Source organism: Schistocerca gregaria, chromosome 5 (assembly GCF_023897955.1).
Source record: "Schistocerca gregaria isolate iqSchGreg1 chromosome 5, iqSchGreg1.2, whole genome shotgun sequence".
NCBI lineage: Eukaryota > Metazoa > Arthropoda > Insecta > Orthoptera > Acrididae > Schistocerca > Schistocerca gregaria.
In genome coordinates, this window is record NC_064924.1 from 410,779,169 (window position 1) to 410,793,478 (window position 14,310).

Consider the following 14,310-nt stretch of genomic DNA (forward strand, 5'->3'; position numbering starts at 1 on the left):
GTATCTGAAAACTACAGCTCTGTTGTTCCTACTCATCTGAATTAAGTTCCATTTTTCCACATTTAGAACTAGCTGCCATTCGTCACACCAACAGGAAATTTTGCCTAAGGCGTCTTGTATCTTCCTACAGCTGTCAACTTCGACACATTACCATACACCACAGCATCATCAGCAAACACCCTGCTGCCCACCCTGTTTGCCAAATCATTAATGTATATAGTAAACAACAGTGGTCCTATCACACACATCCCCTCACCCTCACTGAGTGCAGCTCTCTGCCAACACACCCACCAGTCTTTTCCCCTTCATGCCCCACTCCTTTTGCATTTCCTCCCCCCTCTCCTTCCCTTCCCCCTCCAGCCACCTGATGCTGTGCCTGGCAGCCTTGTCCTGCCACCTAATCCCTGCCCACTCTGCCAGGCAGCACCGATTCCTTTCCTCCCATCCGTTTCCTGGTATCCCTCCCACTTCCCCTCCTCACTTTGGTTTGCCGCTTCCAGTCAATGCAATAAGTATCACATTCTGGACAGAGCAGCTGGAAATAGCAGCCGTGTGTGTGAGGTGTGTTTGCTTGTGTCCATGTGACTGTGTTTTTCGTTTCCTTCCTGCAGAAGGCTTTGACCAAAAGCTCAATGTGTGGCAAGAGTCTTTCTGTTGTGCCTGTCTGCTACTCACCGTAAAGCAGCTGCTAGTTACCTACTACAGCACTTCACCGCTGGGTCCAAGAGTCAAGGCCCATCCTCCAGCATCATCAGAAGTGGGCTTGAGCTTGTCATATGAACTATGAAAGTTGAAGGGATTTCCTGAAGCTACATAAAAACACATTTTGCACAAGAAGTTGCTATTAAGGCAAAATTTTAATTTTCTTTCATATTTATAGGTATTGTAATTTCTTCCCTCACATCTTATGAGCTTATATTCATGACCCTTTCACCAGAATATAAAAACTCCCTCTACTGCTCACTCACAGTAGCACAGAAGCAGTTTCTGACACCACTTTCGTACTTATAACCAGGTGGTGACACTTTCTTTCACATTATCCTGGAACTGCAATCAGCAAGGAATAACTAAAGTTGTAGAAATATGTGAAAACCACTAGCACCCTGATTACAGCTATCTGCCTAAAGTCATAACAATTACATTGTAATCAGCATTATTGGAAATGAGAATATCCATTTATGTAAGTCTGTTGTTTGTTTCAGACTGAACCATAAGTCCACAGAGTTAATAGTGACTTTGTTATCATGTTCCGCATTTTAAAAAAACCATACATAGCAACCATTCAGATTCTGTTCTTATTTTATCACATAATAAAGCAAAAAAGCTTGAAAGGCATCAAATTAGGCAACTTTCATATAAGCACTGATAAACACGCCATTGAGCGCCTGTAAGCCCCTTTCCTCCATTCATATATTAAAGAAAATATTATGAAAATAAATGAAATATGAGAGTGAGAAATTAACTTACTTGTCATACACCTCAACTACAATTTCATAGTAATCCTCTACTATAACTGCCCAGTTGTGATGAGGTAAAATATCCAGCTTGATGTAAGCAGGACTTGCTACGGTCAAACTTGCACTTGGTATCTTTATCCCAGTCTCTTTCTCATTCACATTGCGGTCATGTAGCAACACTTTAGTCTTTCCTAGTTTCTGTCCTGTCACAATATTGGTCCTCTTATCTAATGAAGCGATGCTATGATCCTCCATCTCCAAATAATACTGCTGTGAATTTATTATTTCTTCAAGTTTACCATGCTGAATCTACGGAAAGAATGCAGTTTTTCTATGTTTACTCCATTTTTGCAATGTGCAATAAAGCAAACTAAAAATATGTTATTGATTTTGTGACTGGTAGCGGTTATTTAAATAAACTTTTTCATAATTTTTGATACAGTCACGGTCGAAATATAGTCATAATGGTTTTAAATTGTTAGTAGAGTATCGTGTAACAATTTGAAGTAAAACAATAAAAATCTTTCTGAGATTTTTAGTAACAATGTTTCCCCTTTATGTATTACATACATATTTGTATACCACATATAATGAAAAAAATGTATGGTCTTTGACCATCTGCAAGTTTATCAGAGTATTGTGAAAAATTTGAAGTACATTGGTCTAATACTTCTCAAAATTTCTGGTGACAACATTGTCTTTATACAGTGAGTGTGTGTCTACCTATATAATTTAAAAACATATGCAGCCTGTATCTGTCCAAATGTTTATTAGAGCATCACGTGAAAAAGTGAAGTAAATTGATAGAGAACTTTTCAAGATTTATGGTAATGATGTTAAACAACAACTTATTTTTATAACAATATTGTGAAAGGATAGTTTCTACTCAACATATAGTGGAGATGCTGAGTTACAGACAAATGGTTCAAATGGCTCTGAGCACTATGGGAGTTAACATCTGTGGTCATCAGTCCCCTAGAACTTCGAACTACTTAAACCTAACTAACCTAAGGACATCACACACATCCATGCCCGAGGCAGGATTCGAACCTGCGACCGTAGCGGTCAGGCGGTTCCAGACTGAAGCGCCTAGAACCGCACGACCACACCGGCCAGCAGTTACAGACAGGCACAACAGAAAGACTGTCAGAAAATGAGCTTTTGGCCAACGAGGTCACCATCAAAAATAGTCATCATGCACACAAGCACATGCGTGCATTCACACACACCACACACACAAAGACCTTAATCTCTGGCTGCTGGGTCCAGACTGTGAGCAGCAGCATGTATGGGTGATGCAGCTGGGTGGTGGGGATAAGGAGGCGGCTGGGTTGGGGAGCGGGAGGGAAAGCAGGGTAGGGGTGGGGGACGGGAAATTGCTCCTTGTGGGAGCAAACAGGAACGATGTGGAGGGAGGGTAGGGCAGCTAGGTGCAGTTTGATGGTTAGACAGAGGGCAGAGGGGGGGGGGGGGGGGGGGGGGGGGAGGGAAGGGTCATAACCGTAAAGGAGAGAAGTAAAAAGACTGAGGCTGTGTTGATGGAATACAGGGCTGTGTAGCAATGGAATGGGAACAGCAGTACATAGCCCTATATTCCAACAACGCACCCTCAGTACTTCTTCCTTTTCCGCAACCCACCCTCCCTTGCCCTCCGTCTATCCTCCCTGCACATAGCTGCCCTACCCTCTCTCCACATTGTCCCTGTATGCTCCCACAAACATCACTTTACCATCCCTACTCCTACCCTGCTATCCCTCCCCATCCTTGCCTCCTCCTTACATTCACCACCCGGTTGCCTCTCCCATCACCCTTTAGCAGCCAGAGGCTGTGGTCGTGTGTGTGTGGGGCGGGGGTCTATTTTCGACAACGACCTTGTCAGCTCATTTTCTGACAGTCTTTTTGTTGTGCCTATTTGAGACTCAACACCTCTGCTGAATGGTGAACAGCAACTATCTTTTTCATAATATTGTTACATTCCATCCTGGCTTTTTCACTGTTTAACTCATTTTTATATATTTATATAGATATATGTTTTATATAATACATATAGTTTAGATAAGAAGAGATCAGAAGCTTTTGAAATGTGGTGCTACAGAAGAATGCTGAAGATTAGATGGGTAGATCACATAACTAATGAGGAGGTATTGAATAGAATTGGGGAGAAGAGAAATTTGTGGTACAACTTGACTAGAAGAAGGGATCGGATTCTTAGGACATATTCTGAGGCATCAAGGGATCACCAATTTAGTATTGGAGGGCAGCGTGGAGGGTAAATATCATAGAGGGAGACCAAGGTTGCAGTAGGTACTGGGAGGTGATGAAGCTTGCACAGGATAGATTAGCATGGAGAGCTGCATCAAATCAGTCTCTGGACTGAAGACCACAACAACAACGGCAACAACAACAACAATACATGTATTTAAAAATATGTAGCCTGTGTCTGCCCAAATGTTTATTGGAGTATCATGTAAAAATCTGAAGTCCATCAACCAAGAACTTACCGAGATTTTTCTTAAAAATCTTTCCCCTTTATATAAAATGTTAGCCTATGTCCATCCAAACATCTATTAGGGAATTGTGTAAAAATTTCAAGTAAATTGGTCTTGAGATCTTTGAGACATTTGTTAAAAATGTTGAACAAAATTTCATTTTTGGTTGTTTTCATACACCACACATATTTAAAAACAAGTCATCTATGTCATCCGAATGTATATTAGGGTACTGTAAGAATTTGAAGTAAATGGGTCAGGAACATTACGAATTTTTTTCTAACTACGTTTCCCTTTTATGTAGTATAAATTTATAAACCATATATATTAAAAATATGCAGCATATGTCTGCCTGAATATTTATTAGAGTATCATGAAAAGTCCAAAATCTGAAGTAATTCAGTCAAGAACTTTTGGAGAATTTTGTTAACAATGCTCCTCTTATAGATGGTGTGTGTGTGTGTGTGTGTGTGTGTGTGTGTGTGTGTGTGTGTGTGTGTCCATTGTACATTTGTTAGAGTATCGCGTAAAAATTTTCGACAATTTCATCCAGAACTTTCTGGGATTTTTGTCAGCAACCTTTTGCATTTTTTTAGTTTGTATATACTTATAAACACATACTTTTTTAAAAATGCATAGCCTATGTCTGTCCAAACATTTATTAGAGTATCCTGTAAAAATCTGAAGTTAATTGGTCGAGAACTTTTCAAGATTTTTGGTAACAACTTGTAGCTGTCCATTTTTCACAGTACAACTCACACCATGCATGTTATTCAATAGATTGCATACCTTTATTTCATTGCCTCTGCATTAATGGTAGTGGTCAAGGCACATATTGTTGATTTTCTCACATTCAAAAAGAACAGTATGACAAAATGCCACAAATATGCCAAGCACAGCGGAAACATTAGAGAAGATGAATAAAAAACATTACATGTGCCACAAAAATAGTCCTACAGCAATTTGTTTACATATTATCTAATAGAAAAAGTACTTTGACATTTCTTCAAGGAAAACATGAAAAAACAGATAATATTCCATTCCACACTCCTGAGACAGTACATGAAGTTAAGCAATATGCACACATTTGGTGCAGGTAATATAAGTAATATCATATGCCTCTTTAAGAAGATTATGTTTGCCACCTTCTGCAATTTTCTGTTAAGTTTAAAATTGCGTTTTTTGACAGATACTGGGAATGACAAACTTGATTTCTAAGACTCCCCACACAGCTAGCAAGTAGAATGTTATAGTGACATCACTCACCTTATTTATAATCACATTATCATACTCATTTCTGAAAAGCCAGTTCATCACCAGTATCATAAAAATGTGATGTTTGCAAGTGATCAGCATTTGTGTTAAATTCATTTCCATACTTGAAACTTCATTTCAACAGTGTTGGTATAAAATGACACACAACAAGCCATGAATAAAAATCATGGAATAGGTGCAACATTGTTATTCACATCATGCTTTATACACCACTTTACGACATAGAGTTTGTAAAGTCATGAGCGATGATTGAAATTAAGGTTCATCATTCATTGATGAGCAGATGCCACAATCCATCAATAACAGCACAACGTACTTCGTCTTGTGGGAGGGATGCATCACAGCAGTTTTAGTATGTGAAGTATCATTATCCCTTCATTGGTGGAACAGCTTTGGGCTGACAACATAATGACTGCATCACAATGTATGAAACAGAGCTACTTCTACAGCAACATCATGTATCATAGATTAGGCAGAGTATGCCTTCAATGAATTCCCTGTTTGCGAAGGTCGTATAGACAATTTGGGATTTCTTTTTTGTTAATGCTGTCTGCCCTCTTTAATAGCACCAATGTTTTCTCCAAATGCTCCATTGTTAATCTTTCACTTGAAAGTCTCTCTGAACTTTATTGAGAGAGATTCAGGGCTTCTGATATGGCAAAGACTTTTGAATAGATGCTTTAGAAGCAAAACAAGTATTATCCACTCATTTCCACATGATGGTATGGTGTAGATTTAGGAAATCCATGCAACAGCTGATTTAGTCTCCCTTCTTAGTACCAAACCCAAAATATGTTGATCTCTCATTTCAATAATTTTACTGCAGACCTCTTCGATAACTTTGTGAAAGTGTGTTCCATTATATACTTTATGCAGAGAGCAACACTGGGAAGTAAGCAGTAGTGGACACCCAGTAGGTTGAATAAATGATGCACCATGAGGTTAGCCCTCTTGCTTCAAGTGAAGCATTAACTGTTAATTCACTGCCTAAAATGAGTACCAGACATCTCGTCAAACGTTTAATATTCGCAGGAGTTTCCATCATTTGGAGTCTAGGTAGATGAAATCTTTTTTCTCCTAACATAACTTAAAACCGCTACCCAATGAGCTCACTCCTCCACCCTCCTAGTAGTGTGCTGTTACTGGTGTGTGATTGATGTATTTTTAGACATGGAGCAGAAAACTGGAGTCAGCATTAATGAACAGTGAGCACAATACGAGGTTCATAACTGCGAATGTCATTCCACTACAAATAAAGTGACACTTAATACAGAACTTCTAGGAGCACCATTTGCTGCCTGAAACAAGTCATAACCAGTGAAGTATTCAAAAAAAATGTTTAGAAATGATGAACAGTATAAATATGAGAAATTTAATATATAGTGCCCACATGCGCTCTTGTAAGATATTAAGCATGAAGGTAGTATCACACACTTTCATACCACACACCAGTGTATCGAACACTTTCATGTCCCACACTTTCTCTCTGTCAAAGGAAACACCTACTAACAGCAGGAGAGCTTCTATTAAGTTTGGAAGGTAGGAGACGGATACTGGCAGAAGTAAAGCTGTGAGTACCGGGCGTGAGTCGTGCTTCGGTAGCTCAGATGGTAGAGCACATGCCTGCGAAAGGCAAAGTCCCGAGTTCGAGTCTCGGTCGGGCACACAGTTTTAATCTGCCAGGAAGTTTCATATCAGCGCACACTCCGCTGCAGAGTGAAAATCTCATTCTGGAAACATCCCCAGGCTGTGGCTAAGCCGTGTCTCCGCAATATCCTTCCTTTCAGGAGTGCTAGCTCTGCAAGGTTCGCAGGAGAGCTTCTGTTAAGTTTGGAAGGTAGGAGACGGATACTGGCAGAAGTAAAGCTGTGAGTACCGGGCGTGAGTCGTGCTTCGGTAGCTCAGATGGTAGAGCACTTGCCCGCGAAAGGCAAAGTCCCGAGTTCGAGTCTCGGTCGGGCACACAGTTTTAATCTGCCAGGAAGTTTCATATCAGCGCACACACCTATTAACTGTTACCCATGTAGGATAGCCAGCTATACAATTGCCTCCACCAGGCTGAGGGTATTGATAGTCCTCCACTTTCAAAACAACTAATGAGCTTCTTGGTTTCTACATGGTAGGTTAACAGGTGGTTCACCATGTGATCTTACAGATGCTTATTATTAGACATGTAAGGCCCTTAAAAGTTTTCAGTGGGTAGATGGAGATTGCCTCCCTCCATAAAAAACTGAATTTTTACTGTAAACACAATCTAATAAGAAAAGTATGTGGAGTAGTAGTTCCAGTGGCCAGAGCACTAGACAAGAGTGGGCTCTAGCTCTCACAAGGAGAAAGGGTGATTGTATTCTATGTCATTATTGGATATTAAATGTCAACTGCTCTTCCCCTGGCCTCAATGCTGAGGCAAAAGTCAGGAGCCATGCTAATTATGGTGGTTACATTAGCATAATGTTCTAATATTGTTTAGAAATGTCTGTAGTGCTTGTGTTAAGATTCCCCTGTTCAAGTGAAGTGAAGCTCATACTGGCAACCCAGATAGTGAACTGGGTTCTCTTGACAACTTTCCAAACTTTTCAGAACAATTTTATCCGCTTCATGAGTTCAGGAACTCCTGCCATCACTGTTGTTTGGTCTTCTTAATAATTGACCTCATTTTTTTTCTTTGGAAACTGAAACAATGTGCAGGCTTCTATCACTGGTCTGCACTTGTGCCTTAGGAGTGCCACCTGCCTGCCTGTGATCATTCAGTGTCAATCATTGTTCTACAAAGCACATGGTGCCAACCAAATCACCCTGACAACTTTGGTATAAATGTACTAGAGTACTACAATCATGCTGAAGAAGTGACCCATCCAGCCCTGGATGGGTCACATCTTAGTAACCCAGACATAGTACAACCAGTTAGCTCTGTCCAGCATTAATTTCAGAAGCTTACTTTCTGAGAATGGTGAATGTAAATCCACATGGGGAAACAATTGTGTGTGTGAAGAGCAGAATCTAATTCAAACAGATGTAGAGCATATTGATGGCCAAAAGTGTGGAACAATCCCAAGTAACAAAAGTGCAGAACAATCCTAAAGTATGTGCTTAAATGAGTGATGTGCCTGATACTGAATACGGATGTGTCTTCAGAATGAATAAGACTCTCAATGATTCTTACCCTCCAGCTGGAAGAGGAGGAGCCCTAAGAACGTTTTGTGCGTTAAAGTAACTCACAAGAATGAATGGGAGAGGTGATTTAGTCTTCAGTATCCGTTCCAGCATTCACTTTGTATAAGGTTTAGAGTGCATTTTGTTATCTTTGTATGAGTATTTATTGTGACTGCAGTTTCTTGCATATCTGGGGTATATCACAAAGACATCTCATGATTTACAATGGCTGTTTGAAGAATCTGCAGTGAATTAAGAGTTTGAATTGGAACTGCTATTCTCAGGTGGCAGCCTGAAGTTGACATCATAATTCAGAGTGCCTATTTCCATATCACTAAATGGTGAATTCTAGGTTAGAAGGCAGAGTGAAAAAGAGTGATCCATTCGGGATTCGATCTCATGACCTTAAGGTTTCCAACCACTCGCTCTACTGTTAGACCATCAATTATATCACGCTTACTGTATTCTCGAGGCACTGCTGCTACCTTGAGTTACAGCAGCTGTTCACTAGGCAGTAATGGCACGTTTTCACATCTTCTCCTTAAATCATCATAATTCAGACAATTTATATACAATATTAATAACTTATATACAAAAATCTTCCTCAGCAGTTAGGTAGATTAACCTGCATATACAGACACAAGCATTTTCATTTTATATATACAAAGATTATATATAAAATCCTTCCTTGTTAATCAGTGTATCTATTAGTCAAAACCAGATCAGAATCCCTACAGCAGTTCAAAAGATCACATTAACCCTTTTGCGGGCACATTTTTTGTAGCAAAGATTATTTTTTTGCTAACGTATTAGAATCATGATCAACTGACTATATTTTTTTTAAATAATTTTTATGATTTAGAACCAAAAACTATGGTGGTACTTATATCACCACGGCACCTTTGTGAGGTATTAAAACTAGTGGTAAATGGATTTCCTATTTCGCTTCTGTGAGCTATTACATGTTGCCACTACATGTCAAAAAATAATGAACAGTGTTTTCTGTTTTTATTTTGTTTTCTTTTACTTTATTTAAAAATAATTGTTAACGATATTAAAATTTACTTACTGCAATGTGAAAACAGTCCTCAAAACCTTATCAAGCAAAAAAGGTAAGAGCAGATACAGGTCACACTAATGTGTATTGCATTAGTGAAGCAATGTGTTGCGACAACAGTAGCGACCCCATGACAAACAAAAACTGATTATTGTAGCAGTTTTCATACACCTGGTCCAAAGTACTAGACACTGACAAGATGTCAGGCACTGTCAGAGGTGGTAAGACGTATTCCCAAAAGCATTGGGATATCCCTAAGTTAGGGGTAAGTATGCTTCCCAAGGACCACAAATGACAGATTAATTCTGTGGTAAGTATACTTCCCAAGCCCTTCCACAAACTACACTCCTGGAAATGGAAAAAAGAACACATTGACACCGGTGTGTCAGACCCACCATACTTGCTCCGGACACTGCGAGAGGGCTGTACAAGCAATGATCACACGCACGGCACAGCGGACACACCAGGAACCGCGGTGTTGGCCGTCGAATGACGCTAGCTGCGCAGCATTTGTGCACTGCCGCCGTCAGTGTCCGCCAGTTTGCCGTGGCATACGGAGCGCCATCGCAGTCTTTAACACTGGTTGCATGCCGCGACAGTGTGGACATGAACCGTATGTGCAGTTGACGGACTTTGAGCGAGGGCGTATAGTGGGCATGCGGGAGGCCGGGTGGACGTACCACCGAATTGCTCAACATGTGGGGCGTGAGGTCTCCACAGTACATCGATGTTGTCTCCAGTGGTCGGCGGAAGGTGCACGTGCCCGTCGACCTGGGACCGGACCGCAGCGACGCACGGATGCACGCCAAGACCGTAGGATCCTACGCAGTGCCGTAGGGGACCGCACCGCCACTTCCCAGCAAATTAGGGACACTGTTGCTCCTGGGGTATCGGCGAGGACCATTCCCAACCGTCTCCATGAAGCTGGGCTATGGTCCCGCACACCGTTAAGCCGTCTTCCGCTCACGCCCCAACATTGTGCAGCCCGCCTCCAGTGGTGTCGCGACAGGCGTGAATGGAGGGACGAATGGAGACGTGTCGTCTTCAGCTATGAGAGTCGCTTCTGCCTTGGTGCCAATGATGGTCGTATGCGTGTTTGGCGCCGTGCACGTGAGTGCCACAATCAGGACTGCATACGACCGAGGCACACAGGGCCAACACCCGGCATCATGGTGTGGGGAGCGATCTCCTACACTGGCCGTACACCTCTGGTGATCGTCAAGGTGACACTGAATAGTGTCATCGAACCCATCGTTCTACCATTCCTAGATCGGCAAGGGAACTTGCTGTTCCAACAGGACAATGCACGTCCGCATGTATCCCGTGCCACCCAACGTGCTCTAGAAGGTGTAAGTCAACTACCCTGGCCAGCAAGATCTCCGGATCTTTCGCCCATTGAGCATGTTTGGGACTGGATGAAGCGTCGTCTCACGCGGTCTGCACGTCCAACACGAACGCTGGTCCAACTGAGGCGCCAGGTGGAAATGGCATGGCAAGCCGTTCCACAGGACTACATCCAGCATCTCTACGATCGTCTCCATGGGAGAATATCAGCCTGCATTGCTGCGAAAGGTGGATATACACTGTACTACTGCCGACATTGTGCATGCTCTGTTGCCTGTGTCTATGTGCCTGTGGTTCTGTCAGTGTGATCATGTTATGTATCTGACCCCAGGAATGTGTCAATAAAGTTTCCCCTTCCTGGGACAATGAATTCACGGTGTTCTTATTTCAATTTCCAGGAGTGTACTTTGGTGGTAACCATACACTCCAATAATCGTTAAAACACCGTTGTTTGGTGGAATATATACTTCCCACAGTCCTGAAGGCTATATTTCACAACAAACAGAAACTACAGATGGTGAAACAGACCAGCACTAGATGCCAGGAGCGTACAGAAGGGTAACACACATTCCCTTAAACATTGTAAACAAATACATTTAGTGGGATGTATATTCCCCACAGCCTGTGAAAAGCTTAACGTGACCACCTTTCGTTGCGCAGACCGCTACAAGACATGCAGGAAAAGTGACAATGGGGTTCTGCAAGATACCTACAGGGTTGCGGAGCCATGTCAACTCCACTGCTGCTTACATGCATTGTGATATTAAAAGCATGTCAATTAATTGTGAAATCCTGATGCATCCATCATGAAGATGTGTTTGATGAACCACCCATTGTACATAATGTGGTAGTTCCAAATACGGCCAAAAGAGATCACATGTTGCATTGCTCCATATGATGCATCTGTAGTGATTGTTCTTTCCCACCAAGAGCACACTGCTGCATGTTTTTGTCCACTGCAACCGAGTGCTTAATTGCTCCCGTCCTTATGTGATATAGTGGTGATACAGCTTTTTATTACAGGTAAGATACTGCCTAATATATACTCAGAATCACTGTAGAATTCATGGTATTTAGATATATTTCATGGAAGATGTCTGTTTCAAGAATAACTCAGAGTTCACAATATACAGTGTGCGTTCCATAAGCAATGCGACCAATTTTTTTCTGACGCAACGGTACACCACAGCGTGTTGTAACAAGTTGGGCTAAGTGGAGGGGGGTTCTAGCTTCAAAACGCTCTTTGCCTCATTTGGCTGCAAGCTTCCAAAGAGTCAGGACGTGCATTTCCATCAACCCCATTTTGAGTTTTTGTAACACAGCACAATGGATCATTCTGTAGAGCAACGGTACACTATCAAATTTTGCATTTAACTTGGGAAATCTGCCATCGAAATGTTTCCATTACTTTAGAATGCCTCTGGGACTGATTGCTTGTCCAAATCACAAGTTTTCCAATGGCACATGTCGTTCATGGAGGGCCGAGGGGAGATCACCGACGAACCTCACAGTAGACGACCATCAGCCGCAGGAGTCAACGAAAATGTGATGCGTGAGCACGACTGTTTGAACTCTGACAGATGGCTGAGCCTTCAATTGATAGCACAAACTCTAAACATGTCAAACACAACCGTTCTCCGCATTGTGACCGAAGATTTGCACATGAGAAAGGTGTGTGCAAAACTCGTCCCAAAAGTGTTGAACGATGAACACAAGCACATTCAAGTGCTTCGGTGCCGAGAAATGTTGGAAATTCGTGAAAATTAACCTCATTTTTTAAACTCAGTTGATCACTGGTGGTGAGTCGTGGATTTTTGAGTACGACCCTGAGACAAAAAGGCAGAGTTCAGAGTGGCACACCCCATCGTCGCCCCGTCCCAAGAAGGCACACATGAACAAGTCAAGGATCAGAACCATGCTCATTGTCTTATTTGACGTCAGAGGCATTGTCCACCATGAATTTGTACCTACCGGGGCTACAGTGAACTCAGCTTTCTAGTTGATAGTGCTCAAAAGACTGAAAAGGTGGGTCTCGCGCTGCCGAAGCAACATCAAGGACACGTGGAAAGTTCACCACGACAACGCGCCGAGTCACAGCATCTTCATCGTCAATGACTTCCTGGCCAGGACCAAGACCCCAATAGTTCCCCAGCCTCCCTACAGTCCTGACCTGGCTCCCACTGATTATTTTTTTGTTTCCTCAGTTAAAAGGAGTCATGAAAGTAAAACATTTGGACATGATTGAAAGCATCCAGGTGCATGTTACATCAGCTCTAAAGCACATTCCGGAAAAGGCATTCCAGGCTGCCTTCCAGGCATGGAAACACTGGCTCCAGAAGTGTATTGACACAAGAGGGTGCTATATAGAAAAAATTTTATTATTTGTATGAATATATTCACTAAATGATTTTTTATGAATTTGGTCGCATTACTTATGGAACACACCTTGTATACCACCATCGATGTTCCTGCACTGCTTTAGAAACTGGGTGAAACATCAGGTACTGTTGCAGATTTTGTGCATTGTTTGTGCAGTAAAACTGCATACACTTAATTCAAGATGTTATCTTCCATCTCAGTTTATAATGAATCGCTATATGGAAGCACTGAAATACCTTCAAGTCAGACTTCATCAGACGATGATGCAGATCTTAGTGATGACCCAAATTACTGAGTGCCTTGTTCAGGAATTATTATTTCTGAAATAAGCTCTTCAAACGAAGGTGATTCATGAGAGAAAATACACAAACAAACAATGGCCATCTCATGTTACTGTTCTCATGGAACTGCTAAAACATGATAAAGAACAAAAAAGTGATGAATACGACAGGTTTGTGTACTGTAAAATGGAAGTACAAAAGAACTGTGCATTTATTGTCAAGCATTCATGATCTGAAAACCACAACAGAAGTATTTCAGAAAGAAAAGGATGTAACTGTAATGAAGTTGCCTTGCCCTCTACTGGTTGCTGATTACAATAGAAATATCAACTCTGTGGATAAATTAGATCACAGGAAATCAATATACAAAACTGACAAAAAGCGTTGGACATGGTGGCCTCACAAAAAAGAGTTGGACATGGTGGCCTCGCATCTTCTTTTGCTATACTAATGAAAGTATCGTGTATGCTTTTGTGCTTCATAAGGAACTGAAGGTTGTAACAATGAAAATGAAGAAATTTCAGAAGGAAGTTTTCAGAAGTCTTGTAAGCAACACATTGGTTGCTTTAAGGAAGAAAGGCAGGTAACTGAACCATCCAGTGCAGCTTGCAAAGCAAACCTTACATACCTAAAAGTGTGAGAACAAAAAGTTCAGCTCATCAGCCACAAAGAACTACATGACAAAGATGTGCAAATTGCAGGGGGGGAAAAAAGAAAAGAAAAGAAAGGGGGGAGGAGGCAGAAAGGACCAAATGGGTGTGTTGTGTGTGGCTGGTATCTCTCTACTAAGGGAAAAGTAAGTCTTGCTCCCTAGACTACCATGCTGCTTGAAGTGTTACAATTTATCTCCTATCCCTGTGCATTAAAGAGTTAAA

General features: G+C 41.6%; 1 protein-coding gene across 1 annotated transcript in view; it reads right to left on the reverse strand.

Annotated features, from left to right (window-relative positions):
* LOC126272402 (nuclear pore membrane glycoprotein 210-like) overlaps positions 1 to 14,310 on the reverse strand; it is a 242,236-nt gene that overhangs the window by 167,118 nt on the left and 60,808 nt on the right. The window contains exon 5 of the mRNA XM_049975230.1: positions 1,468 to 1,766. Coding sequence (XP_049831187.1) covers positions 1,468 to 1,766 — 299 coding nt within the window. The remainder of the gene's footprint in view (positions 1 to 1,467; positions 1,767 to 14,310) is intronic.